At 52.7% G+C, this 27,925-nt stretch overlaps 2 protein-coding genes across 5 annotated transcripts in view; both read right to left on the bottom strand.

The window, feature by feature from the left end:
- GJB1 (gap junction protein beta 1) overlaps nucleotides 1-6,736 on the bottom strand; it is a 43,913-nt gene extending 37,177 nt beyond the window's left edge. The window contains exon 1 of the mRNA XM_082446059.1: nucleotides 6,623-6,736. The gene's annotated coding sequence lies outside the window, so the exon portion shown is untranslated. The remainder of the gene's footprint in view (nucleotides 1-6,622) is intronic.
- On the bottom strand, nucleotides 3-27,886 carry NLGN3 (neuroligin 3). Of its 4 annotated transcripts, XM_082445984.1 has the most exons (8): nucleotides 26,067-27,886; nucleotides 22,842-23,497; nucleotides 22,146-22,205; nucleotides 18,140-18,199; nucleotides 16,405-16,554; nucleotides 9,927-10,112; nucleotides 6,623-7,412; nucleotides 3-5,982 (listed from the first exon to the last, which is right to left on the bottom strand). In XM_082445984.1, the coding sequence occupies exons 2-8, from the start codon at nucleotides 23,296-23,298 to the stop codon at nucleotides 5,139-5,141; spliced, it is 2,547 nt and encodes an 848-aa protein (XP_082302110.1). In that variant the 5' UTR covers nucleotides 23,299-23,497; nucleotides 26,067-27,886; the 3' UTR covers nucleotides 3-5,138. The 4 variants fall into 4 exon arrangements, with proteins under 4 accessions (XP_082302110.1, XP_082302111.1, XP_082302112.1 ...); XM_082445985.1 differs by lacking the exon at nucleotides 22,146-22,205; XM_082445986.1 differs by lacking the exons at nucleotides 18,140-18,199; nucleotides 22,146-22,205.
- Nucleotides 27,887-27,925: the final 39 nt, after the last annotated feature.

Here is a 27,925-nt window from a genome sequence, read left to right as displayed (position 1 = left end):
AATCATGAGCCAAAACTTTTATTATCATTTTTTTCATTATAAAAAAGAAAGAAAAAAAGCCTCTTCCTTCTGTTGAACCAAAATCTGCTTTCCTGTAACTTCCACCCATTAGATCTCAGAGCCCTTGGAGTCATACACAGAATAAATCTACAGCTTCCTCTTCACCATGAGCCCAGTAATGATTTGCTGACAGTAGACAAATTTCTCTGGGGATTTGCTAGTCCCCTCACTATTCTCACCACTCTTTCTCTGGCTGTACTTTTGTTGACATGTCCTTTGAAGTGTGATGCCTGCATTGAACGGAGGACCTCAGGTGTGGTCTGACCAGTGCAGAGTAGCACAAGATGATCACCTCCTTTATTCTGGACGTTATACTCTTCTTAATACAACCCAAGGTCACAATACTTTTTGTAACAACCAAACCGTGCTTTTGACTCATGGATCATGATGAGTTTTCATTTATTCTAAAACCCTCTAAGCCACATCTCTCACTTCCTACGGTTGTACTGTTACATTTTGGAATTCAAATCGGTGACTTCATATTTGTCCCTGTAAACTTTGATTTTGCTATAGCGAGTCCAGCCTCATGACTGGTATATATCATACCAGCCTCTTGACATCGCTACGAATTCTTATTCTGTCATCTCACATTTTGGCTCTCTCTCCCAGCTATGCGCAATTTTCAAATTTGATCTAGTGACATTAAAACAGAAAGAACGCTTTTGTGTGTGGTCGTTCAACTGGTTAAGAATCGCTTAGAATCCCCACATTTCTTTATATTGTCCCAAGAGCATTCTCCTCATCTGCCCATCGAGTCACCCTATCAAAGGAAATGAGCTTGAGTGGGGAATGATTTGTTTTTCCTGAATCCATGCAGGGGCTGAGTGATCTTCTCTTCCTTTTGTAAGTGCTCACCAATCCTCCTTTTAATCATTTGTTCTTGAATCCTGCCTTCAATCAATATTTAACTCGTTGATCTCAGTGACACGGCAGTGTGCATCCCTTTCACCCTCCATGGGGTTTTCAAAGACATCACCAGTTGTCCTGCAACTTGAGCTGCAGGTCATCATAATGCCCTGGGCTGTTATTGACCTAAACTATGAGATGGAGTTGCTCAGAGCAGCTAAAGGCTCTCTGGGACTAGACTGCCTTGAGGAGCCTCTCTCTGGGGCTCACTTTGCCCCTTTGACTCTGAAAATCCTTCTCTTTGCAGAAGAGAAGGAACACAAGGGTTGCCGTGGAGGTTTTGATTCCTCTCTGTAAAACCATTAGCAAATGAAAAAGGGTGCCCCATCACTCACCTGGTAACACCCAAACTCCTCAGCTGTTATGAAGACCTTCCACAGCCTGCCTTTCCAATCTGATTTCCCACCATTTAACTTGAACACTCTACTTCGGTCAAGTCGGTTCCCTCACTGCTCTTCGAGCACATCTAGACCTTATCTCCATGCTCTGGCTCAGGACTTTCTCCCAAGTTGGAATGCCCACTATTCCACCCACCCACCCAGATCTCATCATAGCCTCTCTTGCAATTTCTGTAGCTCCTTTAACCTTTATCATACAATTAGAGTCACAGAGATTATGCATGTCACTCATTTGATCATAGTTCAGTTTTGTCTTCCTGACAGTATGCACACCAAAGGGGGTATGTTTTATCCCTCATGGTATATAAACCAGCACAGGGCCTGGCCTACAGTCCTGATAACCATCCTCACTTCCCACAGAGATTTTCCGCAGTGACCAACCTCTGGCCCTTCACACACACCACAAGTTCAGATCCCAAGATAGCTGTGTCCAGCTCCTCAAAGGACTAATATAGAAACTAGATAAATCTAGGGATGCAGGCTGGACCTGGTCTAGGCACTAATGATTTTTGCTGTGTGAAATCAAATCTAACTATACCCTTGGCCCTTTAAACAAGAACCTGGGCTTTTTTAGCTGGGCTCAGGGCTGGCAGTCAACAAGGGGGCCAAGAACACTCAAGGCACCCTGGGACAGCACTGACTGTCAATTAGACTGAAACCCTGCCTGCCTTGGAGGTCACTCAGACCTTTTGAAGGTGTGAAGACCAACTATAATCTCTCACTGATGGGTCCCAAATAGGATTGGAGCTGGGTTTGCTATGGCACCTTGAGTTCTTAGAGGAGAAGCAATGTCTAAATCTTCCCAACTAGAAAGCCTCCTAATTTGGAGGTACACACACACACCCCAGAAGAGGAGGCCCAATTTGGTAATATCTGACATGGAGCAATGAAAGGATCATGACAACAAAGACTCTGAATTGATCTAAAATGGTCACGTAACCCAGCCCTCTCTGCCTTCAGGAAGGTGAGCACCATTGCTTTCCTTAGTCATTCACTCAATTTGGCAACTATTATTAAGGACATACTACGTGCCATGATCAGCTCCTATCTACAGCAAAGTTTTGCCTTGTGTCTAACAATATTTTCCCCTCTGTCAGTCTCAGAAGAAACGGAGAACAGATCACCAGCTCTGTCCTGATTTAGGAGTTACATTTTTGAAGATGGTATAGCACACTTGTCATATAGTAGGTGCTCTACAATGATTGAATGTTACTTCATCAGCTTCTTCCTTTCTAAATTAAAAAAAAAAACAAAAAACAAACCCTAGTCCTTTGGCACATTGTTTTTGCTCTTCTCCAGAACCTCTGCAGCTTTTCCACATGTGCTGAAAATGTGTTGACCAAGGGCAGACCCACGACTGTTTTCAAAGTCCTAACCAATACTGGGTAGAGTGGAGAAAGTTGAGGACCATGAGAAAGGTCATATGTTACTGGACTGCATTCTAGATCTGTTTCTAACACTGTGACATTGTGCTTTTCTGAGCCCATTTACCCAATTATAAAATAAGTGGGTTGGACTACATGACTCTGAGGTTACTTCCAATTCTAAAAATTCGGACTCTGATTACTTCCCAGTGACTCCATACTAAATTTTTGTTATTATATGCTAGTAATTGAGTTAGGTTTGGAAAGAAGGAAGGAAGGGAGGGAGGGAGGGAGGAAGAGAAAGAAGAGGGTGGGAGGGAGCATGGGGGGAAGAGAAAACCAGTTCTACACCACGGACTCAGACTCATTCAACTCGTGACCCACCCTGCCAGCCTCCCCCCCAGTTCTTTTTTTCTTTCTTAACTAACCTGGGTCAAGTCAATCACTGCCCATCTCTCTCGTCCCCACGTACCATATTAGTATATTAGTCCTCGATTTTGGTCTTTGTACTACCTTGTGTTCGTCCCCTCTGAACATCATCCTGTTGTATTGGTTCATCTCCCTCATTTTGTCAGGGTCACTTTGAAGAATTCTATTCCTGGTTTCTGAGGTGTCAGCAACCCCGCCCAACTGTCACACTTGATGAGCAGACTCCTGGTTCAGTCCTTCAAGTCACTGAGAATAATACGATACCATAAGGCTAACTCTGCGGAGCCCATTGAATCTGTCCCCCAGGGTTGACAGGGAGCCACTGATCATGATCCTGGAGAGGAATGCTCCCAGAGCCCCAATGACTCCTCCAATTCTAATTCACAGACCAGGAAACCAGTATCTCTGGGGGAGAGGGCCCCCTGCTCTGTCAGTCACCCAAGGCCAGGGAGTCCGCATATCTGATGCTGCACTGGATTCAGACACGAAAAAGAATTTCAGCACGTTAGAGGGCAGACCTCCTCCCAGCCCCCAGTCCAGGACGAGGGCGGGGTGGTGGCAATGGTGGCAGTGGCAGAGGCAGCGGCGGGTGGTGGCGGCGGCAGCAGAGTGGTGCAGTGAAGAAGGAAGTGTTTTTTTTGACGTTTCATTAGGAGGCCCGAGGTGCTGAGAGAAGGCTTCAGCTGCAGGAACCCAGAGCGTTGGGGGGGTGGGGGGGGTGGGGACTGCAACTTGATTAAGATTGGAGAGGCCTTCGTGCAGGGGGCCGGTAGTGTGCTGCCCAGACTTGTATCAGCTTAAAGGCACAGGATGCAGAGGGAGGCGCCCTGCCGGGAGGTCTGTTGGGCAAGGCCTGTGCAAGGGAGGCAGGTTGGGAGTGCTAACTGGATTTTTTATTTTTATATCAAGACACTGTGATTAAAATTTTTACAAAGGACAAACTCCGTGGGTTTCCGTTAGTGTTTTAAGAACTTTTCTTTAAAAAAAAAAAAAAAAAGCCAACAGCAACAAAAAACACCACCTTTTTGAAAGAGAAATGACAGACACAAAAGAGACTCTGTAAAGAAAATGGGGGGAGTTTCTGATAGCATTACCCCAAGGGCAGAGGCAGAACCCAGATTGTACCCGGGGCACTGATAATCACATGGCCTCCACAAAACCTCCTTCACCAAATCTGCAGTCCCCTGCCTGGTCTAGCTAGGCCGATGTTCCTGGCCTCTGGGGGACGCAGGTCACCCTGTGGTCTCTGCAGCCCTCCGCAGAGATACAGAGGTGGCTGGCAAGTTGCCCCCTAAGGCCCTCCAACCCCATCCAGTGAGAGCCCCTTCCTCCTTCTCCCCATGGTTTTGCTCGAACCTGTTTCTTTCGTGGGGGCCATGTTCCTTGGTCGGATTGTGTGAGCACTGGGAGTTCCAGAGCCAGAGAGACCTTGGCCTGGAGCCCTCCCTTCCGGAGCTTCTTTGCACCCACCGGTTGGAGAAGCATTTGTTCCAAAATTTTTTTTAAAAATCAACAAAAACAAGACCCAGAAAAAAGACCAAGTCTGGGGGAGAAAGAGCTACTCTGCTCTTTAAAGCTCCCAAGTCTGGAGTTGGTCGGTGGTGCAGTTCCAAGAGAGGTGGAAGGCGAGCACCAAGGGGGTGTCCAGCTGGTGCTTCAGGCTCCCCAGTAGTGTCTGTGGTCAGGCTCGGGGAGCCGGCTTCAGCTGCTGTTCCACGGGTCCTCAGTTTCCCAAGGACTCGTTTGTGTCCCCATTTGAAGGGTTTGTTCAGGTTTACTTCCTTATTTGTGTTGTTGCACATGCGGGTGCATGCCCACATCTGTCTATGTTTGTGCAGGTGGGTCTGCTGTCAGGTGTGGGTGCGTGCGTATACATATATGTGTGTGTGTGTGTGTGTGTGTGTGTGTGTGTGTGTGTGTGTGTGTGTTCGTGGATCCAGGAGGGACAGAGCCAGGATATATGTTGTGCTCTGGGCTGCAGCTATACCCGGGTGGTGGAGTGTGAGTGGGGCAGCCCGGTACTGTTGAACCCTGCGGCAAAGGTGTTATAGGGGTGCAATGTCTGCAGCCCCACCAGGGAGTTGGGGATCATAGTGATAGTGTTGGGGGTCATGAGTGGGATGTCATCAGGGGAGCGCCGCAGGGTCAGCGTGTAGTCGGGCAGTGCAGTGAGGCGCAGGGTGTCATGGGGGGGACCCGCCTCACACTCGTGGTGGGTGGGGCCCAGCTGCAGTGCTGCCAGCTCCTCCTCGGGAGCAGCTCCCAATTCAGGAGCCCCGGCTCCCCTCTGAGGGCTGGGCTGCCGCAGGGGCTCCTGACGCCGCTTGTCCTTCCGATAGTAGAGGGCGGCGAAGGCCAGGACATTAAGGAAGAGGAGGGAGGCCCCCACGGCGATGGTGACGCTTAATTCAGTGGAGTAGTCACGAGGGTTCTCCACCAGGAGCGGCCCTGCATCCTGGTCCCCGTTCCAGGACCCTTGGGCGTTCTCGTTGCTGTAGGCGGGGGAGATGGCTGGCCGCTTGGTGCTCCAGGTCTTGCCATTGGGCCTGCGGGTGATGTGGGAACTGTGGGTGGTATCCGGGGGCGGCACTTTGGTGGTTGTGGACGTGTAGTGGAACATGTCATGCAGGTTGTATAGGTGGGGCACCAGGTGTTTCCAAAAGGCCACCTTAGTGGCACGGTAATGATCGCGGACCCTTGGCTTCAGGCCGATGTGAAGGTAGAGCTGGTCTCGGGGATTGTATTTGGACCAGGCCACTTCCTCAAAGCGGTTGGCCTTGGTGTGAATGAACTTGGTGTCCTGGGGGACCGGCTTGTTGGGATCCCTGAAATACCACATGGAAATCTGGGGTCACCACTCTACCTAGACGAGGAAAGGGTCCAGGATTCTTCCTCTCACACCCAGCCCTAAACCCCTTTCCCAGTCCAAAATGTCCCACCATTTCCATCTTTTTCAGGGTCCTTCCCTCTGTCCATACCCCTCTTTGTCCCCAGGCCTTGAACTCCTATTGCCCATGGCATCATGGAAAGCATCTCATCCTTCCCTGCGCCCATCCTGTGAGATCAACCTATAGGACGCTTCTTCTTCTCACAAGCTACAGAGCACCCATCAATCTTTTCAGCTGCCCAATTTTTCCGAGAGCCCTTTAAAAGCTCTTTCTGAATGTACTTTATTCCCACTTCACATGGCCTCCGACCATCTAAACTTGAATCCCATAGCTCTGCCAGTAACTCTCACTCCTGCTCAGTCCTAATGCTAACTGAGTTCTGAGCCTCAACAAAATTTTTAAGGGAAGGAAATGGCATGAGAGACTAGAAAGGGGGACGTAGGAAGAGGGATGAAGGGGTTACCAATCAAGATTTGGGGACTGTCTTAGGAAGGGAGATGATGGAAGAGGTTTGGATAGAGGAGCAGAGGGGAGGGCATGCTGGGGCCCCAAAGAAGAACCCCCAATTTCTCCTTACCCAGTCTTGGCAAAGTTGGTCCAGTAGGTCATGACGACAGCACTGAGCATAACGTCATTCTTGGAGAAGTTGCAGGGGAAAAGGTCAGTGGGGCCTACCATAGGGACACCGAAAACGTAGGGTACTTCATCCCCATGAGCTGCGTCTGACCAAGCAGGCTTCATGAGGCTCTGGCAGTGATGGTAGAAGGCGTAGAAGTAGGTAGGCGAGCCATAGCGGGCGTGCAGATCAGCTGTCACCACTGAGGGCTCCACCCACTGGTGGTCAGTGAAGAGCGCCACCAGTGTTTTACGGCGGGTCTCAGGATTGTCACGGTCTGCCCAGTCTGTGTACATGAACTTGATGGTCTCCCGCAGGGTGTCCTTACCCTCAGGATAGCCGTACAGATTGTCCACAAAGTTGGAGACTGAGTAGTCAAAGTCAGTGCCAGAGACACCATCCTCAGGGTCCACCACCCCTTCCACAAACTTGAGCCCCTCACCCTGGTTGACACCTAGCATGATGTCATAGTTGAGGAACTCGCCCTGTTCCATGAGAATCTCCGGGTCATCAGGAATGACATCACCGTCAATCACGGGGCCAAAGGCCACATGGTAGCGGGCAGGCTGGATGTCCTGCTCTACCAGCTCCTTGGCACTCTTTTGCCGAAGACAGTCCACCATGTCGACGGTGTCTAGCACGTTACAGCCTACCTTGTCTGCCAGCAGGCTGGTGTACTTCACCGGTTGGTAGTTCACAGCCCAGCTGGACAGAGCAGAACCACTTTGGATGATGGCCCTCTGGAAAAGCCCTATAGAAAATAAGCAGCACCAGGTCAGATCTGTCGTGTCTCTCACAGCCTAAGCCTCCCTTGCTTGTCCCTGAAGGACAGATCGAACACCTCATTCCTTGTTACTGAGGCTGCCCTCTGGGTTGAATGGACTGCAAAGGATGAGTAACCCTTTCGGCTGGAATGATGGGTTAGGACCAGAGGAGGGGTTGTTGGGCTCCTTTCCTGACTGGTCCCCTGCCTGCTTCTTGCTTCCTTATTCTGGGTGATGGTTGGTAACTTGGGGGTTAAGGAAACGCCCGGAAGAATTAACCCCTTGGGTCCCAGACATCAGCTTCCTTATGCTCCCTCTCTTTATCTCTCCTTGTCTTCCCCTCTTGCTTCCTGCCCAGCTGGGCCCAGCTCTGTGCCAGCACACCACCAGGGAGCTGGCGCTTCCACCACAAAGGGGTCTTTTTCATGAGAGATGAGAAATGCAGGCAGGAGAGAGCCTCACATTCTGGGAGTTTAGGGAAAGATTCCCGAGGGCAAAGGCCCTATGGTCTGAAAGTCTCCAGGGAACATGCCCTCCCAGGCTGTAACCTCCACAGACACTTTCCTTTTCCTGAAGCTACTGCTGCCTCAGATCCAGATTTCCCCCTAGGTGAGAGGGAACCAGTCCCCCAAACTCAAAAAGTAGATGATTCTTCCCCCCTAGGGAAAAAAGGTATCATTCTCTCTCTGGCCCCAACATTTCCAAGTAAGGGAGAACCTGGCCCTCAGGTGCACAGTTCTGTTCCTCTAAGAGAAAGGGAGTTTACGGGACTTCCCTGGTGGTCCAGTGGTTAAGACTCCATGCTCCCAATGCAGGGGCCACGGGTTCGATCCCTGGTCAGGGAACTAAGATCCTGCATGCCGCATGGTGCGGCCAAAAAAAAAAAAAAAAAGAGAGAGAGAGAGAGAGAAAGGGAGTTTGCATGGGTGAAAAAGAGAGGGAGAGAAATATAGATGAGTACTTAAGTGAGCCTCACTTTTTGAAAGATTATTCTCCATTAATCAGTTACAGAAAAACAGAGAGAATAAATTTTTTTTTTTAGATTTTTAAAAAAAGTCTTTATTGAATTTGTTACAATATTGCTTCTGTTTTCTGTTTTGGTTTTTTGGCCACGAGGCACGTGGGATCTTAGCTCCTGGACCAGGGATCGAACCCGCACCCCCTACACTGGAAGGCAAAGTCTTAACCTCTGGATCACCAGGGAAGTCCCAAGAGAATAAATCTTTAAAGCAGCCAGGTCTCCAGGGATGCAGGCCCCCTATGAGACAGAGAATAGCAGCACACCAAGAAAGGCCTTCTCCTCCCAGGGAAATAGTCCCTAATCAGAGGAGGCACCGTTCCTCTTTCCAAACAGAGGCACCCTCATAACTAGTCACTTCACCCTCCTTGGTGGAAAAAAAGGAATTCCTGTTCCCGTACTGTCACCTAGAAACATATTCTAAAGGAGGGATGTACATCCAACATTCCCTACATCCCACCTTAGTCTTCCCTCACGGAGTCCCTGGAGGGATAGAGACAGAATTTCTAGGTCAGAGAAGGTGATTTTTGTCCTTCAGAAAGACAGGCCTTCTTCAAAGAGAGACTGCAAGTCTTCCTGTTAGAATATCACTAACTCATAAGGTTGATTTCAGTAAAAAACTGTGTCCTCTCTTACGGCTTTCCTTATCTTGGAGAAGGACACTTATTTTGGGAAGATCTCTTCTTTGCGAGAAGCTCATCTTTGCCTCTCAGAGGTAGAAAGGGCTCTTATAGTCCAGAGGTGAAGAGAACACTTCCTGCTGAGCAAAAAAAAAGGCCCTATTTGGTCCCCTTGGAAGGGTCACTGGCAGGGGGACCCACAGCAAGGAGAGAGGTTTCCCTTTGGGCTAAAAATGAAAGTCTCCCTTAGAGGGTGTTGTACAGCCCGGGGGGCGGGAGAGGTCTGGTCTGGAGTCTGATAAGAGCTCGCCATCCCTCAGACAAAGGCCACCCGCAGGTTTGTAATCCTCACTTCGGTCCCATCCCCCCGCCCCCCCCCCCACCCCGCCGTCAAGGGCAGTTCCCGTCTTGCACAGACTTGTTCTTCAGCGAGAAAGGCAGAGAATGTTTCTTACACCTAAAAACTAATTTCCACTCTAGAGCTCTACCCGAAGTCATGTGTATGTGTCCTTCCCACACGGAAAGATTTCCCCCCGCCCAAAAAGAGCCGTTGTCCTTCAGAGAGACATTCTACTCCCACGCTCCTCAATAAGACTCCCACATCAGGAGAACATTCCTTTCTCAAGATGTAAATGGAATTCTCTCCTTCCCTCTCTCACAGTGGGAGAATTACATCTTCCCCTTGAGAAACATTTCCCTTCCACTTCTCCCCAAAGGGACACCGAGCTGGCAGGTGAGGGCTGCTGACTCCCCTGGATGCTCCTGGGACATGGAATTGGGCACCCTGGAGCCTGGAGGGACTGGGGCTCAGGGTCGGCGGCCAGCACTTGTCTAGTTCCTGTTTCGTTCCAAGAGCTACTCACCCTCAGAGTGATGCGACAGCGTGAGGAGGCTGACACAGGACGCGCCAATGCCCGAGCCAAAGACGGTGATACGGCGGGGATCGCCACCGAAGAAGGCGATATTCTCGCTCACCCAGCGGAGGGCCTGGATTTGGTCAAGGAGCCCATAGTTGCCCTTGGCAGCCTGATCGCCAGTGCTCAGGAAACCTGGATTCAACAAAGGGCACGAGGACAGTGAAGGTGGAGGGATGGAGGATTTGGATGACGGTGACAGTTGGGGGCATGAGGACGGAGGATGAGCATGCAGCGCAGCTCTTTCCACCCAGCTAGCATTAACCATTGCTCCGTTCTGCAAGGACCAGCACCATCACTATAGGAAGGATCAGCTTCCTACCTCCCACCCATTCTCCAGTTTGGAAGGCGAGGTCTCCAAACCATTCAAAAGGGATGCATCCAGCTGGGAGACTTAAACTGCAGGAACTGCAAATGACCAGGACCCAGCATCCTCTGCCCTGATATACCAGCCGGGACATTACCCTAGCACCTGGCAAGATAGAGTGGAAAGAGCAGGGACCCTGGAGTCAGTTTGGTTTGAGTCCTGGCTCTACCACTTACTGGCCATGTAGCTTTAGGCAAGTTATTGAGAATCTCTGGGCTCTAGTTTCCTCTTCTGTAAAATGGGGATAAAATACTTCAAAGGGCTGTAACAAGGATAAAATGAACATAAGCATCTCGAATATGCTCAGCACGTTACACATCTATAGTTACTTCTCTTTCCCCATCCTTCTCTCTCTGGAGGAAGTGAAGATCCCAAGAGGCTACAATTCCTAAGCCCTCCTTGCCCCTCCTGTCCAAGGTCGTCCATTTCCACTTCCTTCCAGGGTCTCGGATGCCCCCTTCTCTTCATTCTCATGGCAGGTCCTCACTTCCCCCTCCTCCAAGACCTAATGAATCGAAAACTCTGGGGATGGGGCCAGCAATCCGTGTGTTTAACAAGCTCTCCAGGTAATTCTGATGCCTGCTAAAGTTGGAAAACCACTGGGTTAGACCATCTTTTTCGTCTAGTGGAGAAATGGGGAAGTCAGTGCAGTGCGGTTACCACAGAAACAGGTCTTCCTGCCCACCCACTGGGATTTGCTGCTGAGGAGACATGTCACCATGGAGACTACCTTCCCACCCACCTGCTGGGATTTGCTGCTGTGGAGACTTGTTGCCATGGCAACTACCTTCCCGCCCACCTGCTGGCTATCCCACAGAGATGTCCTATATTCCCCCCCACCCTGCTTCCATTTTAGTCTGATCTTGCTGCTTCATTTTTTCTCTCTTCCCTGATCCTTAGGCTCCTTGGAAGGCTCTATCTTCTCCTGCCCTAGGCTTTTAGAAAGGTTCTTTCCAAGTGGGTAGCTGTGGTGCTCCTACACATTGGAAACCTATACCTGGGTGAGTATTTTTTGACCCCACAGTTAAAAGCTCATTTGTAGCCCCTGGGATCAACTTTGTGGGAGGCCATGTTTGAGGAGGCTCCCTCAGCTCACGGAGAGTTCTCTGACGGTCCTGGTAGTCCACGGGCAGAAGCTGAACTTAAACAGACTCAAGCAGGCACAAGACCCCATCACTGTCTTTCTTGAGTCCTTTTGTTTCTAGTTTCTGTAAAAGAGCTCATTTCACCCTCTTCAAGTGTGTTATTAATTTACCTTTGGTGCAATTAAGTATGTAAAGTACTTAGTTATTCCTCCCAGGACTTAGTCACAAGCCCTCTTTAGCCCCAGGTTCCCGATGAAGAAATGAGAAGGAATTAGAGAAAGCCTGAATGAGGATGAACGGAGGAGCTCTTGTTCCTCTAGACAAGAGAACCAGCTTCTCCTTTGCCTGGCTCATTCACAAGCTGGAGTTGCTCCTGCAAGTCTTAAAAAAGTATGCTGACCGAGATCCATCCCGGCTGTCCAAGCCTTGCGACCCTCCAGCAAAAATCACTATGTGTTTCTCTTAGCCTGCCTGTCCTCTCTTCCTCCTCTCTCCTTCCCCCGTTTTCTCTCTTCCTTTTCTCTTATTTACGCAATAGCAGACTTGGCTTCAGTCTTTGCCAAGGTATCGTTCAGTGAAATGTGTCAAATACGTCTGTCCTAACCAGCAGGAAGAGCCTGCATTTGGATGCAGTAGATTTCTCCAACATGTACCAACTTCCTGGGTTAGAAGCAAAGGTCTGAAAGGGCTGGGTGGAGGACTTGACCATCACTCTCTGCTCCCTCAGATCCCACAAACCTCAGGATAAGAGGCACTAAAGCCTGTGGATGACGTCATGCCAACCATCCTACTACCAGCGTCCTGCTTGAAGTGCTCTATCCAACAGGCTCAGGCAGATGATACAGCAAACGTCGCCGACCACAAGCACACAAAAACCTGTCAGTCTGGGAGAGCGGTCACTCGCTACTAGCTCCCCAGTAACTCAGTCACCCACAGAAACCATGTGAGAATGAGGGCTGAAACACCAAACTCCACAAACTGTTAGAGCAAATCTGAGCCAGTCTCCCTGGGCCCAAGTTTATACTGCAGTGCATGGTAAGCTGCTTGTCAACAGAAGACGGGGGAATCTGGCACATTGTATCAAAACCAGGTATCTGTGTCACCCAGGGCTTGACATTTACCAGGTTTTCAGTTTGCCTGAAGGGTACCTGAGCAAGAATGTAGGATTAAATTCTGAAACCCAGAATAAAACTCGGCAAGCCCCTACTTCCTCAGCCCCAGGGATATCCACATCCTGTACCCTGCTGGGGTCCCTTTCTTTTGTTGGTCTCAAGCCCAGTGGGGGCTTCTCCAATTATAGCTACCCCTCTGTCTTGGATGGGATCCATGGAATAGCCTGTGACATTCTCCAAATACATGAATCACCAAGATGTCTAAAGAAGCACCTTGGAGGAAACCGTCTGTTTGGGCTCAGGGCTCAGAGAAGCTGATGGGGGGGAGGGTGAATGAATGCATATAATTGAGGTTCAAAACTGGCCACCTGTTCTGGGATGTTTTGGGAAACAAAACAACAAAGCCTCAGCTCTACAGCAAAATCCCCAAGATTCAGGGACAAACCCGTGTTCTAAATCTGGCGCCAAGAGACAAAAACATCTTGAATGTACCCAGAAGCCAATCAGTGGCTTATTGATTACATTTGTGTTCCAGAGCGGGCACTAAAGGGTACACAGGAAGTGGTGGGGAACTTCTGGCCAAATCTCAGTTTATGGCTCCTTCTGAGGTTTGGGTAATATTAGTTTGATCATTAACTATTTAAGCCCAAAGAATAAAAATCCTACCCAGAGATGTGCTGTTCTGGTTATCCAAACGAGAGGAGGTTATAAGGTGGTGGTGGTGGGGTCTTTCTTTTAACCTGAATTTCGTGGATGAGTTTCAGTGGGATCCATGAAATAATTTCTATAAGTGTGTGTGTGTGTGTGTGTGTGTGTGTGTGTGTGTGTGTGTGCGCGCGCACATGCATTTTTTTGGGGAAGAGTCCATAGCTTTCATCAGAATTTCAAAGGGGTCCAAGACTTCCCAAAAGGTTAAGAACTTCTGATATACAAGCTTAAGGATTAGAGCAATTGAAGGGTTGTGAAGTAATCAGCAAACCAGGATATCATAGGGAGGGCTCGCCAGCAATAATAGCCTTCTGTGCAGCCCACAGCTCCCAACTGACACTTCAAATCCTGAGTCCTCTGTCTCCTTTCTGCCTCCTTTCTGTGTGTCACTCTTATCCTCTTTTCTCTTTCCCGTCCTTTCCTTCTCTTCCTTATTTTCTCCTCTCTTTTCCCCCGATGCTCCACTCTCTCTTTTCTTTCATTCCTACCTGGTCCGATCATTTGGAACTGAAGCATATTCTTAGTATTCTCCGTGCTTTCCATTGATCTTTAGAGACTGGAGCTTTGTGTTGATGATTTTTAAAAGCAACTGAGTTGAATATTTTCTGTCACTCTCATTTAGAAAATAAAGTAACACAGTTAGTTCTGGCCTTCAACTACCACGCACGTGTGCCTGTGTATCTGTGTGTGATTACGTTTGTAAACGCATTACTCTTCAGGAACTATGCAGCCCAAGTATGTGGGTTTGCAGGCACCTTCATGGTACCATTTTTACTGTCAGAGACTCAGATCCCCTTTCTCAACAGGACAGAACAGCTTACAGAACAGAGCCTTGCCATGATGTCTGTGGCAACTCAGAGAGACAGAGGAGCAGTGGCAGAACCATGAAACCCAAAGCCCACTAGACTGTGGAGAGGCCAGGGAGACGCCCTGCATACGTCACACCCAGCATCAAGATGCCGCTGAAGGGAACGCAGGCTCCACTTTTTTCAGGGAATATCATTTCTCTCGTCTGAACTCCCAAAAGGTGTCTTGCTATCCCACATAGTATTAAGGGGAAGTCAAGAGAAGATTGCCTTTCCGTGTAGGTAGATGCACCCAGAAGTGAAACGCGGCTCTGGGGCCTCTGGGATGCCAACTGGCAAAGCCACATACTCAAAAGCAAATTAAAATAGGGTCCTGTCAGCCAACAAGCCCTGGAGTAAGCCGTGCCTAATTGCTTGTTCAGCACCCAGGCCTGCAGACCTGAGAAACAGCCCAGACACCCACTGGGACTCAGGACACCAGCCCTCCGGGCAGGAAGTTGGCTTCTTTGTGCCACTCCAGGGCTATGGGGCCGCGTGTGCCCTCGGAGGCCTGGGTGAGCATCCGAAAGGGAGCGAGGCCCTGTGTGCTTGGTCGCTCTCTCTGAGGCACTTGTTTACCTCAAGACCTTGGCCACAGTTAGGCATTAACAGTTACCAAGGAAGGCACAGGGTAGAGGGGCAGCCTAAATCACCAAAATAAGCATGTGGGTGATAGAGTAGGAGTGGGGAAGGGGATATGGGTGTGTATCAGGAGGTATTTGGGAAGTAAGTGTGTGTGTGTGGGAGGGAGATGGTGTAATGGATGGGAGTGTATGGGGATGTATGTGTGGAGAGAGTAGAAGAAATGTGCAGTGTATGTATATGGGATATGTAAGTGTGTGTGTGGGAGGGAGATGGTGTAATGGATGGGAGTGTATGGGGATGTATGTGTGGAGAGAGTAGAAGAAATGTGCAGTGTATGTATATGGGATATGTAAGTGTGGGGTGTGCATGAGTGTGTATGCGTGTACGGATATGGATGGCCAGGTGTGGGGATATGGATGCGTGTATATTCGTGGGGTAGGAATATGTACATATGTATGTATTGGACATATATATGCCAGATGTGTATAGGAAGACTGTGTGTGTGTGTGTGTGTGTGTGTGTGTGTGTGTGTGTATGTGTATATGGGTACGTGTATCGGGGTCTGTGGGTGTGTATATAAGGGGAGATGTGTAAGCGTAGTGCATGGGATGTGTATGTAGATGTGGAAGCAGGGAGATGAGGGGTACGTGCGTAGTATCTGTGTACTGTGGGCTAGGGAGGTGTGGACGTGCAGGTATGGCTCCCGCATGTGTAGGGAGGGGAACGCTGGTTCGTGTTTGTGTAGGGAAGGTGAGGGACATACGTGTGTGTGTGGCTGTTGGAGGAGAGGTGGAAGTGGGGTGTTTAGGGGGACGTGGATCTGTCCGTGTATGTGTGGAAGGAATATTTGTGTACATTTAAGGTATATATATGTGGGGTTTGTGCACGGATGTGGACGTGCAGGGTGTGGGTCTTTGTGTAAGTGTGTTATGGGGGTAGAGGAAAGCGTGAGCGTGGGGGCACATGTGGTGTATATGGGCACAGATGTGGATACAGCGATGTGGAAGGAGAGATACATGGGAACGTGTGTGTGTGTGTGTACGCATGCATGGAAGGTGACAGAAATCTGTGTAGATGTGCGGTATGGATGTGGAGTGTAGAGAAGCATCTGGGTATGTGGATATGCGCATCGGGGAGACTATACGTGTGCAGTGTATGGAGTGGTGAGGGAATGTGCATATATGTGAGGGGGTCTGTAGATGTAGATGTAGGGGTCTGTATGTGTATGGGTGTGTATGTGTGCTTGGGGGGATGAGAGAGAAATAGATGCATGCGGGTGCATGTGGGCAGCGTGGACGGTGGACATGTGAGGGTATGTGGGTGTGTGGATATGTGATTGGCTAGAAGGAATATCTGTGCATGTGTGGGGTGTTTAGGGATGTGGGGTGGGTGGGTAGGGATGAGGGTAGGACACCAGAAAATGAATCGACTCTACAAAACTCAGCCAGGCAAAAGTCTGGAACCAGAGACCTGGCTGGAGACCTAAGAGAAGGTGTGAAGTTTGAATTGAATTTCCAGTGGCATCTCAACATTCCAGGAACGGGCCTAGGGACACCGTGGGGAAGCCCCGGGCAGTTGGGTAGGGGCTATGGGATAACAACATTGTGGCCATGGTCGTTAGCACCAGCTAGAGAACCAAGGCGGCCTGTTCTCAGCTCCTCAGCCTTCTTTCCTCCCTCCTTGAGAACCCAGGCTTCCTTCTAGGCACCCAGCAGGGAACCATACCTAGCACTCCAACCCGATAGTTGAGGGTGATGACGATGACGTTGCCATAACTGGCCAGGACGCTGCCGTCAATCATGTTGCCTGTCCCTTCCATGTAAGAGCCTCCATGGATGTAGACCATGACAGGCTTAGCGCCACTGTCCCGGATGTCTGCAAGGAGAAGGGGTGAGACACAGGCTGGGTAGGCTGCCCTTCCTCCCCCACCCCCGCCAGCCCTGGGTGGGGGGGTGTGGGCAGCAAAGCTATCCCAGGTGCCAGGACACCACCGCCATCTCTGAGGGCAGGACTCATGGGGCTGTTCGGCCCGGAGCTTGAGCATCAGCCAGAGAAAGTTGGACGTCGGTGATGTTTTTAAAGACTCTGGTTTCAAGTGCCTCCCAGCAGAAGGCAGCCAGGCGTTCCTGATACAGCTAGGTCTACAGCGGCCGTGGCTGGGCCCTGGGGGACAGGGGGAGGGAGGAAGAGAAAGGGCAGGTCCCTTAGCTGGATCAGTGAGTCCCTGCCCCGGGCACCCAGGAGTCCTGGGACCTGACATGGCTTTAGAGAGCAGGGGCTGGGGAGCCCTGAAACCCCCAGGACTAGACCAGTTACATGGAAATACGGCCATTGGCAGCAGCTGGCCCCCCAGTGCAGACAGAGACAAGAGGGGCGGGAATAGGGGGTGGCACAAGAAGAGAACAAGGGAGAATGTGGGGACAGGGGAGTGAATGGCAGAGATGGGGGTGTGTGTGTCGGGGGGGGAGAACCTTACTGACATGGTTTCTCAGCCATGTGCTGGTTTACCCCATTCTCCCCGGGCATCAGGCAGACTTAACTGGAAACACTGGGGATGGGGAAGAGGTGGGGGCAGAACTAAGAATGAGAGAGCCTGCCCCCAGGCAGCTTTAAGATGAAGATGGAGCCTCCGCAGAGGCCACTCAACGAGAGACCTTTAAGCGGCTGCTCCCAAGCCCCGAGCAGTGCGGCGACAGGGCTGGGCGGCCACGAGAAGGCTCCCGGCCTGATCACCTCGACCTGAAGCCTCTCTCGGCCTGTGAGCTGGACCACACTCTGCCGCACCGGCACAGCCCTACCAGCCACCAGTGGGCCCCCCTGAGCTGTGTGGCCCCCAGGCCAGGGCTGGGGCGTGGAGGCAGAAGGGAATGCTCTCTGCTGCCGAGCAAACACAACCTGTTTTCCTGAGGAGGAAGGAAGACTGGTTCAACCGTCACCCAAGGATCTTATGCCATCCACTGACTGGGCTGTGGCGTCCTGGCCTCAGCCCAGTGCTTTGGTCCAGTCCTTGTGGCCCTGTCCTGAACCTAATGCAGCCCCTGGCCCTGAGGCCATCTCTCTCTTTCTGGGCGAAGGCCAAGGAGGTTTTAGGTGCCTCTCCTCGCCCCCGCCCCCCTCAGTCCTGCTTTCTCTCCACTCTCCCTGCTGCTCAGTAGGGGCAGGTGCCCGTGAACCACAGAAGATGGGGGAGGAAGCTGTCTCTGGGCAGTGGGGACCGGGGCGAGGAGGATGCCCTCCCCATGGCTCTGCTCGTGGTCCCCTGCTCCCGCCAGCCGTGTCCATCACCCTGGAACTCCCAGTGGCCGACCAGGCCAAAGATGGATGAACAGCCCCACGGCCTTGTACAGGAACAGAAACACACCAACGGACGGACAGACAGACAGACGGGGCTTCTCCCCATCGAGAGGGGGAGGGGCTCTGTGCCATGCACCAGCCGCCGCGCCCTGCAGCCCCCAAATACCTTCATCTTCATCCCCGTCATTATCCGCTAAGTCCTCGCCCTGTTTCTTAGCGCCGGATCCTGGGGACCAGACACGGGGAGACACAACAGCACAGAACAGAGAACAAAACAGAGAGAGAATTCAAAAACAGCATGACTGCAGTGTGGCCCAGCAAGCCAGCTCTGGGCCTGGGCCCAGGACAGGCAGGAGGGATGGCAAGAACTGAGGGAATGGGTGGGCTGAGGCCCAGACCTTCATCAGGATGATAGTGTTGCAGGCCCCTGCTGTGCTGGCCTCCCTGCGCCTCCCTGTCCCCAGCAGCCTGTCTCAACCAACCACCTTCCCAGTTAGGAAGGAGGTAGCAGCAGGTGGGCCAGGGCACAGAGCCAGAGACCCACTCAGGGGAAGGACTTCTCCCAGGTGGAAGGGGCTGCACGTGTGTACACAGGCAGGCTGAGCTGGAGAGCAGGGGCAGGCACCAAAGGTGAGAGGCGGCATCGCCAGCACGTGTAGATACGGATATGAGCTGTTAGGGCAGAGCCGGGGACCCCAGCCTTGAGCTATTCGGGCCCAGTGGGCAGGCTCAAGCTGGGCCTCAGCTGACCCTGATTCCCACAGGAGAAAATGGGAGATGAAGCTTTCCCTCCGGTCTTCCTCACTGGGGCCTGCTCTGGGTAATGGCAAATGGGGTTCCTGCCCACAGGAACCAGGCCTGAGAGCAGCAAGCATTGCTCTGAGATCGAAAGAGAGCCAGAGAGGGAGGGAGGGAGAGAAGGAAGGGGAAAAGGAGAAAGGGACATGAGAGAGAGAGAAAGAGAGAGAGGGAGAGAGAGAGAAAAAAAACAGAGATAGGAATAATGGTAGCAGCTCCTACCATGTACCGAACGGTTACCATGTGCCAGACACTCTACTTCTGCCATACTGTTTGATCCTTACACCCCAATGAGGGAGGGACTATCTTTATTCCTGTTTCACTGATGGGGAAACTGAGGTTCAGAGAGGCAAAGTGACTTGCTTAAGATTGCACAGCTAGGAAGTGCTAGAGATGAGATCCAAACCCAGGTCTGCTTGATTCCAAAGCCCATGGTCTTTCCACTGCACAATGCCACCTTTCTGGGACGGGGGAAAGGGAAGGGAAAAAATAAGTCAGGAAAGAGGTGGAGCATGGGGGAGGCGGTGGTGGAGGGGAGGGGAGGGAAGGAAAGAAAAGAAGAGACTAGAGGAGAGAAGAGAGACGTTTAGGACCTGGGTGAGCGGGCCCCAATTCTCCTTCTCATTCTAAGGAGATGAGAAGTTCATCTTGAGAACGGCTTTGAGAAAGAGGACCCACCGCCTGGGTGCTAGTCAGTGTGTGGAAACAGAGGTCATTCTGCTGGCACCCCAGGGCTTATCCTCTTGTCTAAGACATCAGATACTCTCGGCCTGGAGGCAGCAAATAGCCCTCTTTCTCAGCTGGTCTGGGTTCCCGTACAGCTATTAATCAAAACAGGAGCCGCCCTCCAATTACAAAATGGCTTTTCAACCAGGGCAAGAGCCCAGCCTGAGGGGCAGAAACTGCCTCCGGCTTCCCGAACCTCCCGGGGCACCTACCATCTTAACACCTAACAACGACGGTACTGCCCTCAGAAACCCTGTGGGACCTGGGGTGTCATCACCCACACAGCAGACAGACCCCCAAACGGCAAGGAATCACCCATCCCTAAACACGAATTCCCTCCAACTTGATGGGGGTGGAGGTTGGGGGACAGGGCATATCTTCCCCAGGAAATCCTTCACTTCCCCTGGACCCCGACTTAGAAGATGCGTCCCGTTTGCCCCCCTCTGGGAAGGTCCCTGGGTTGCTGCATTGTCCCAGCCTCCTCCGTACAGATGCCTTTGCTCCCTCAGCTTAGCACTCGCTGAGCAACTCCTTGCTGCCACGCCTGTCCCCCACCCCCGGGCCAGCACGACCACCATCCCCCAGCCCAACACTGTGCTGCTGCAGGAGCCCAACCGGGCCAGCCCTGCCTGCCCTGCACACATCACAACCCTAACCACCCCTGGGGATGGGTCTCCCCCGAGGGGCAGACTTTTTAAGTCTGTTCCAAATGGCCAACAGGCCCTGGATAGGGAACTCATTTGAGCAGCTAAATGACCAGATGCCCTCTCCCACGCTGTCTGGAACCCGCTTCCCAGCTCGGCCTGTGGGGCTTAGCTAAACCAGCTGAGTTTCAATGCTAGGCTAGGAGTTTCCTCAGAGTAGCAATCAGGTCTTTAGTTATTTCTAAATCTTTCCTCCACCTCGTATCCCTCCACATCCCAACAGCACCTAGCACGTGGCCTTGCCCATAGTCAACAATCACGATTGGTAAGTGTTTGTTTGAACTTGACTGGAGCGTCCAGTTGGCTCTCTAGCCAAACTCTCAGGACTGGACTGGACTGGACTGCCCTAGGCTCTTACTGGTGCCCTGGGGGATCATTGCTCCCAGGAAATGGTTAGTGTCATCGCCTCTCCCTCCGCCACCCTGCACCTGAGTAAGCAAGTAACTAGTAGGAGCAGGTTTAAGAGACCCTCTTCCTGAAATCTTTTATACGTTAATGGAACGTTAAGACCAGAATAGTCCCCTACCACCTTCAGATGTAGAAACAGAGGTTCTCAAAGGAAAAGACTTGTCTAGGGTTTCACTGTGAGTTAGCAGCAGAGCTGGGACTCGGTCGGGCTTGTGGCTCCCAGACCCATACTCTTTCTGCGGCACCGCAATGCGTCTTCATTCGTGCAAAAACATGTTTACTGATTGCCTTCTGAGTGTGAGGTCCTGGGCTGGGTGTGGGGAGGTGGTGTAACGCTTATCCCCAGGGCAGCAGACCTCACTCAAAGCTTCAGTGAGCATCAAAAGCGCAACAGGCAGATCACCGGGCTCTGCCCGCAGTGATTCTTACTTAGTAGAGGGCACTCAGCCCCAGGAATCCTGATGACCCCACTTGGGGGAACCCCGCCCTATGATTTCAAAGGAAAACAAACTCCAGGCTTGCCAAAGGGTTGTAGGGACCAGGCTGTGCTTTTCCACTTGTTCCTTAGTCTTACTGTTTCCAATTCGGTTCAACCCATCCACATTTCACCATTTGTTTCAGAGTAGGGGAGGTGGGAATGACCAGATGGGAGTTGCCTCGCATGCTACAGTGGAAAGAACACGGCCCTGAGGGTCAAGAGACCCAGGTTTTGGTCCAGGCCCTGCCACAGACCAGCGACGGGGCCTTGAGCAGCAGCAAGTCACTCCCCTGGGCCTGTTTCCTCATCTGGAAAATTGGGATACCAATTCCTGCCTCATAAGCTTCCACAGAAGTGGGGGGGATTTTCTGAGGTAAGTATGCAAGTGCTTTGCAGAGAACATAAAGTGGTATTTGAACAGGAAGAATTATTACATGGGTGGAAGGTGACGAATTCCTCCCGGAAAGAGGGTCAATTTGCAATTCGGGATCTCGTGCCTCCTTCAGAGTGCACACTTCCTGGAGACCCGCAAGGTCTGCCACCAGGCTAGCCCGGGTCACTCAGCTAGGCCCTGGCCAGAGGTGGTGGGCGGGGTGGCAGGGTTGCTACACCTGGCTGCAGTTTGGTCTAAGCTCCACCACTGGAGAGTTGACTCTCGACTTTCAACCCGGGAAAGGGCACGGAAGGACGAGCTGGTGGCTCCCTCACCAGGAGAAGGTCAGAGCCTCTGGCTCCATCTCGGCGGCTTAGAGTTTCTCCTGAGGTGTCCCACAGGGAACCACTGGCTCTGTCTTTGGCACACGCTTTAGGGTGGACTTTGGGGCTGGGAAGGTTGGAAGAAATGGGGTTGCCGCTTCTGCTCTGAACCTGCCTTAGGCCACCAGAGCCTTCCTGAAGAGCAGCCGGGGCCCTCGGACGAGATGGAGCTTATGCCTGCTCACCGACCGCCCCCTGAGCCTGGGCTACTTGAAGGAAGGCTGGGTCCTCGGGGGCAAGGGCAGGTGGGCAGGCAGCCCTCCCTCTCTCTCTCTCTCCCTCCCCGCCGGCTCGCTACCTACCTCCTTTCCTACAAATTTTCTTGTTGGGCTTTCGGGCGCATTCCTTGGAAATCCGCTTTACTGTAAAATGAATAAAAAACTAAAAAATAACAGGAGGCCTCTGCCCAGGGGCATGCACCCGCACCCCCCCCAGGCCCCAAGAGCTGCTCTGCAGGCGGCACGTGGCAGAGAGCCTGTCCCACCATCTCCTTGCTTCTGTCACTTACCTTAGTGTGACCCCCGCGGGAGGAGGCATCAGCTAGTGAAAGAGGAGGCACCTAAGCACTGCCCACCAGGCTTGCCCCCTGCCCCCCACACACACCCAGCTCCCTTGGCCACACACACCTACCACCTCTCAGAGCAGGTGGAATGGCGACAGGGGGGCCCGGTGGTGCCAGCATCCTCCCGCGGGCAGCTGCCAGCAGTGACCCATACTCCCCCAGGGAACCCCCATCCAGCACCTGGCCCTAGACCTGTCAGAGCTCTCAGGCCTGGCCAGGCCCCTCCTGGTAACAGTGTCACTCACACATGGGAGCTCAGACAATGCTGGGAGAGGAAAGAACGGGGAGGAGGAAGGGGGAGGCCAAGCAGAGTGATGGTTAGAAGCATTTTCACAGACAGACAGATGCATGCTGCACGGCACACCACCACATGCCAGCCACAAACACAGCGGGGCAGGTGGGAGGCAAGGAGGGCACAGTGCCTGGCTGCACTCACCATCCTCCGTGGGCACATAGACGTTCAGGTAGAGGCAGTCTTCGTTGGGCTCCTGAATGTAAGTAGCGACGATATCCAGGTTGGCCGTGAACCAGACAGGAAGCATGACTTCGGGCACAGCTGTGTGGATGTTCTGAGGGCACACTGGGGGAAAGTGTGTGGCGTTCCGGATGCCCGACCAGGATGGGGGTGGTTCAGGGGGCAGGAAACGTTTCTCGCCGATGGGGGGGGCTGCGTAGGGCACCCCAAGGTATTGGTCCACAGGCCCCAGGATCTCACTGGGCAATGGTACCCGGGCACCCCTTAGCTTCCCAAAGTGAGTATTGACTGTGGGTGCTGGGGCCTGGGTACTGGCCCTCAGCACCAAGCTCAGGAACCACAGGGTGAGGCACAGGCTCCGGCCAACTGTGGGCTTGGGGCTCAGGGACAGCGAGGGCAGGCCAAGCCGCAGCCACATGTTCCGGGCCGGGGGACTGGCAGGAAAGGCAGACTCCGGGGTCACAGCATCAGCCAATAGGCAGCCCCTTCATGGCCACACTGACTTGGACCTCAAAACTGAGCTCTCGAGGGACACCTACAGGTGCCCGGCAACGTAGAGAGCAGGTCTTCCGAGCACCACAGCTTCAGAAAGGGGACTCCCTCAGGGCCAGACAGGCCTGTGGAAAGAGGGAAGTATGCGTCATCCAAGATGGTCGCGGAGGGCTATGGAGTGGGTCTTTGGGGCCCTGCTGCGCTTGGGCTATTCTCCTACAGTTAGGAGAGGTTTCCCGTGCCCGGGGTTCCAGGGACCCTCAGACGATCTCCACTGCCAGTCAAAGCCATTCGCTGTGTCCAGGCCATGGTTGGAAAAGCCAAGGGGGTCGACAGATTGACAGTTGTTGCCACTGCAAGTTGCCAGTCCCTGACTTCAACCCCTCAGCCAATGGAGCTCATCGGGGTCAGCTGGAGCCAGAGTAGCATGTGGTAGTAGGCGATGGGAGAACAGGAAATGGAGCTCAGGCTCCTGGGCACGCTGCGTGGACACTGGGCTCCCAGCCCCCAGGACCCATGACCCCACACAGGGACCTCAACGTCAGGAGACGGTAGGATTGTGAACCTCACTCCAGGACTAAGGCAGAAGAAGGGAACACAGCAGATAGGCAAAGGGGGCCCCAGAGAGACCCCGTCTCCCTCTGGCAGGGCAGGGGGCAGGACAGCCATTCACCAGAGTCCCCAGACCCTCCTGTACGTTTCTCAAAGCCCTCACTGCTCCCACATCCTTAAGCCTTGGTCCTTTCTGTCAGCTATCTCTAATTCACATGGGGTGCCAGAGACTGAGGCAGAAAGCATTCTGCCTAGCACCCTAGGCATTGTTGATGCTCAGCCAGTGTAAAATAAACAACAGAGTGCAGGGGACACACACTCAGAGACTCACAGAAATAAACTCACAAACACTGAAAGAGGGAGTGAGAGAGAGCAAGCCGGGACAACAGACACCGTGATGTTCACTCACAGAGACATACATTCCAAACCCACAGAGATCGCCTCATATAGTCCCACATTCTGAGACAGAGAGCTTCACAGAGCCAGAGACTCACAGAGAGATACATTCAGAGACACACGCAGAGACTTACTGAAACATAATCACACACACATCGCATAGGTAAATATCCAGAGACACATGCAGCATAATGGTGACACATAGGTGGAGACAGAAACAGAAACAGCAACACACTCGAGGCACACAGGCCTTCTGACAAAACAGTTGTATAGTCAACACATATACACAGGCACACACAGACACTTCCGCATGGACACACACACACACAATTTAGTTTCCCCCTATTTCTCCCGCCTTCCAAGATTGTAGGCCTGCTCCTTTAAGAACTGGCTGAAGGGGTGGGGGGAGGGAGATTGGGAACGCCCCGGCAATCGGCCACCGAGAGAGGGGAATGAGAATGTGTGTGTGTGTGTCGTGTGTGTGTGTGTGTGTGGGGGGGGGGGGGGGAGAGAGAGAGAGAGAGAGAAAGAGGGAGAGGGAGAGGGAGAGGGAGGGAAAGAGAAAAAGAAGGAGGAGGAGGAGGGAGGGCGGGCAAAGCGACTAAAGGGGTGGGGGCTCAGAGGAAAAGGGGAGCAAAGTATGGGTGGTTAGATCCCAGACGCTGCCCAGAATGCACCCGGGTGGAGGAGAGGAGGGGACGGGGAAGGAAGGGGTAGGAGTAGGGAGGTGGGGCAGGAGGGAGTGGGTGTGTGTGTGTGTGTGTGTGTGTGTGTGTGTGTGTGTGTGTTGGGGGGGGATAGTCCGCAGCTGAGTTCACACAATCCCCCCATTCACCGTCTCCATGGCAACTCCGGGGCACAGACCGCTCATTCACACGGCTTCCCCGCCAGCAACCCCCCCCACACACACCATTAACCCCCTCGGTGCCGCCCCTCCCCGCAAATTCCATTAACCCTTTCAGGATGCCTCCCTCTCCAGTAACCCTTCAGTACCAAATGCCATTCTCCTTTGAGTCAATTTCCTGCAGCCCCTCCCCCCGTGAACACCTAGACAAATCGACCGACCCCCAAACGCCCTCTGTACCCTAGGACCCACTGTGAGTCTTCAAGGCCAAGATCTCCATCCTGGTCCAACTTGCAATTTGGGAGAAGACAAGGGGAGGCGGCAATGCCGGGGATTAGAATGGCATCTGGGGGTACTTTCTGGGCTGGAGCAGTATTGGGCGAAGGGCATTGTGCAGGAATGGACTGGTGTCAAGAACTGCAGCATTGGGGGCTATGCGGGTTCGGAATAGTATTGGGGGACGGAGCTGCATTGGAATGGGGGAGGATAGGATAAAGGCCTCCATTGGGGGGGGGCTGCAGAGAGTGGGGGAGGGAGCCTGGCTGTGAGATGCTATGATGGAAGAGGGATGGGGCTGCACTGCGGGGGAGGGGGACTGGCAATGTACTATACAGGAATGGGGCTGGGGGCCTTCAGGAGGGGTATTTTGATGAGCATGCGGGCCGGGCTGTGGAAATAGAGGGACCATGGGCGGGAGGATGATAAGGGTGCGGGATTCAGGGAGGAGGTGGAGGAGAAAAGCGGGGGAGGATTGGGGGGTCAGGGGTGCTGATGGAGAACGTGGGGTTGAGATGGATGGGGAGCACTGGCTGGGAAGTGGAGCACCCCAGGATTGGGGGGGGATAGGATCGGGGCAAGGTATGGGCAGCTAGAGGATGAGAGACCGGGGCAGGCGGCCTCACCTGTTCCCCGGGCTGTTGCGAGCGACTGAACCGGGCCACGGACCACCCATATCGCCTCCAGGCCAAGGGCTCCGCACCCGAATCCCCGAGATCTGCTCTCCGGCAGCCTGGCTGCTGTGCCCGCGCACCGAGGGGGCGCGCTGCGCGTGCCCGGACACGGGGGGGCGCGGTCCCTGCCATTAACTCCTTTTGTGCCAGAGATGGCTCAAGTCCTGGGGCATGGCCCAATTCCTCCCAGGCTCAAGCACGCTCTCCTCAAGCTCTCTCCCCACCCTCTCTCTCACACCCCTCAAGTCACAGTCAGGTGATCTTCCGGGGCAGCTAGTCCAAACTTTACCTGCAGAGCTTGAGACCTTGAAACAAAGGGAGAAACTGAGGCACTGTCTGCAGGAGTCCCCAGTCACACTCCACGAAGACCCACCTCCACCTCACTTGGCATCTCTCACCTCTCCTCAGCACCAGCACCACTCAAGCAGCAACCAGGAGGTGTGGGGGGGGGGAGAGGCACTTTGCCCTCATCCTGTCACTTTCCCAAAGGTCAATGCTGTTCCTTTCTGCTGGGGCATGTCAGACTCCGGCTGTCAGCGTGCCAGTTGTCAGACCATTTCAGTCTCTCCCCTCCAGATCTGGCTGTCTTTGTGTCTTGTGTTTCTGTGTGTAGTGCACCTGTCCAGTTTCAGTAGCCCCCCACCCCAAGCCCCTCTGAGTGTCCCTTATCCCAGCCAAGCCTCTACCCCTATAGCTCCTCAGAATGTTTCTGTCAGGATAGGACAGGGCAGAAGAAAGCTTCAATCGTGTTCAACTTTACCCTGTCAGGGAGTTCCACTCCTTGTATACACAACTCTTAAACTTGGTAAGTCCCGTCTGAGCAAGGGCTTCATGGACCTCAAAGAGGGAATTTTTTTTTTTTTTTGTAACTTGGGTATTGACTGGTGCTCCTGGTTTTACCAGCACACTTGACACTTCCCAGTAATAGAGTGCAACTATGGCCTGGACGGTATCCTGAAGTTGTCAAATCATCTGGTACCACCCACCCACGAGGCTGGGGCTGGCCCTCTTCCAGCTCCAGCCTGGGCATACCAGAAGACTCCATGGTAGTAAACCAGTTGGCTCTCCTGGATAGCCTTAGATCTAGGGCCCCAAACCTGAAGGCAAGGGGGCCGAGAATGGCCCCGCCGCAGTTCCAAACGTGACCCTGGAGCAACAGTTTTGAGTTTTCTCTACTGTAAAATGGGAGTGAGCAGGTCACCCTGGGTAACTGCCACGGTGGGTCGTGTGAAAACAAGCAGTTCCAGCAACAGAGCAGAGAGAGAAAAGGGTGCTTCCTTTTGCTGGTTTCTCTTCCTCCTAGAACCATACTGTCCTTCCACCACCTTTGTGGTGGCGACACTTGCCAATGGAGGGCAATGTTTCATCCCAGAAATGTGACTCAGGGAAGTTCTCTATCTAGGATATCACTTGGAACATTATGGGGACCACAGAAGGTGGCAAAAAGGGTAAGCAGTGTCTGTCACACCCCAGCCCGAAGCTTGTTCAAAACCCAGCATGTGGGATGGGTGGAAGGATAATCAGGTTCCAGTGACTTTTCCTCTGGCCCAGCGGCCCCTCCCCAATCCCAGCGGTGTATCCTCCCATGGAGACAAACTATACAGAAGCTGCACCATCTAGCTGAGAAGGTGAACCGCCCTTACTGAGAGACTAAGGCCCCAACCCTTAACACGCTGCCGCTGCCGGGTTGGAGAAAAGAGAGGGTAGTAAGCCAATTAGAATTCAGAAATTTAGGGGGTGGAAGGTAAACAGGAGAGGTGATCTGAACAGAATGAAGGTGCTGACTTGCTGGTCCGGCCCGCACCCTTCCG

The sequence above is a fragment of the Balaenoptera physalus genome (assembly GCF_965194825.1).
Source record: "Balaenoptera physalus genome assembly, chromosome: X".
NCBI lineage: Eukaryota > Metazoa > Chordata > Mammalia > Artiodactyla > Balaenopteridae > Balaenoptera > Balaenoptera physalus.
The sequence above is the reverse complement of the archived record's forward strand: the minus strand, read 5'-3'. Positions and strand labels throughout refer to the sequence as shown.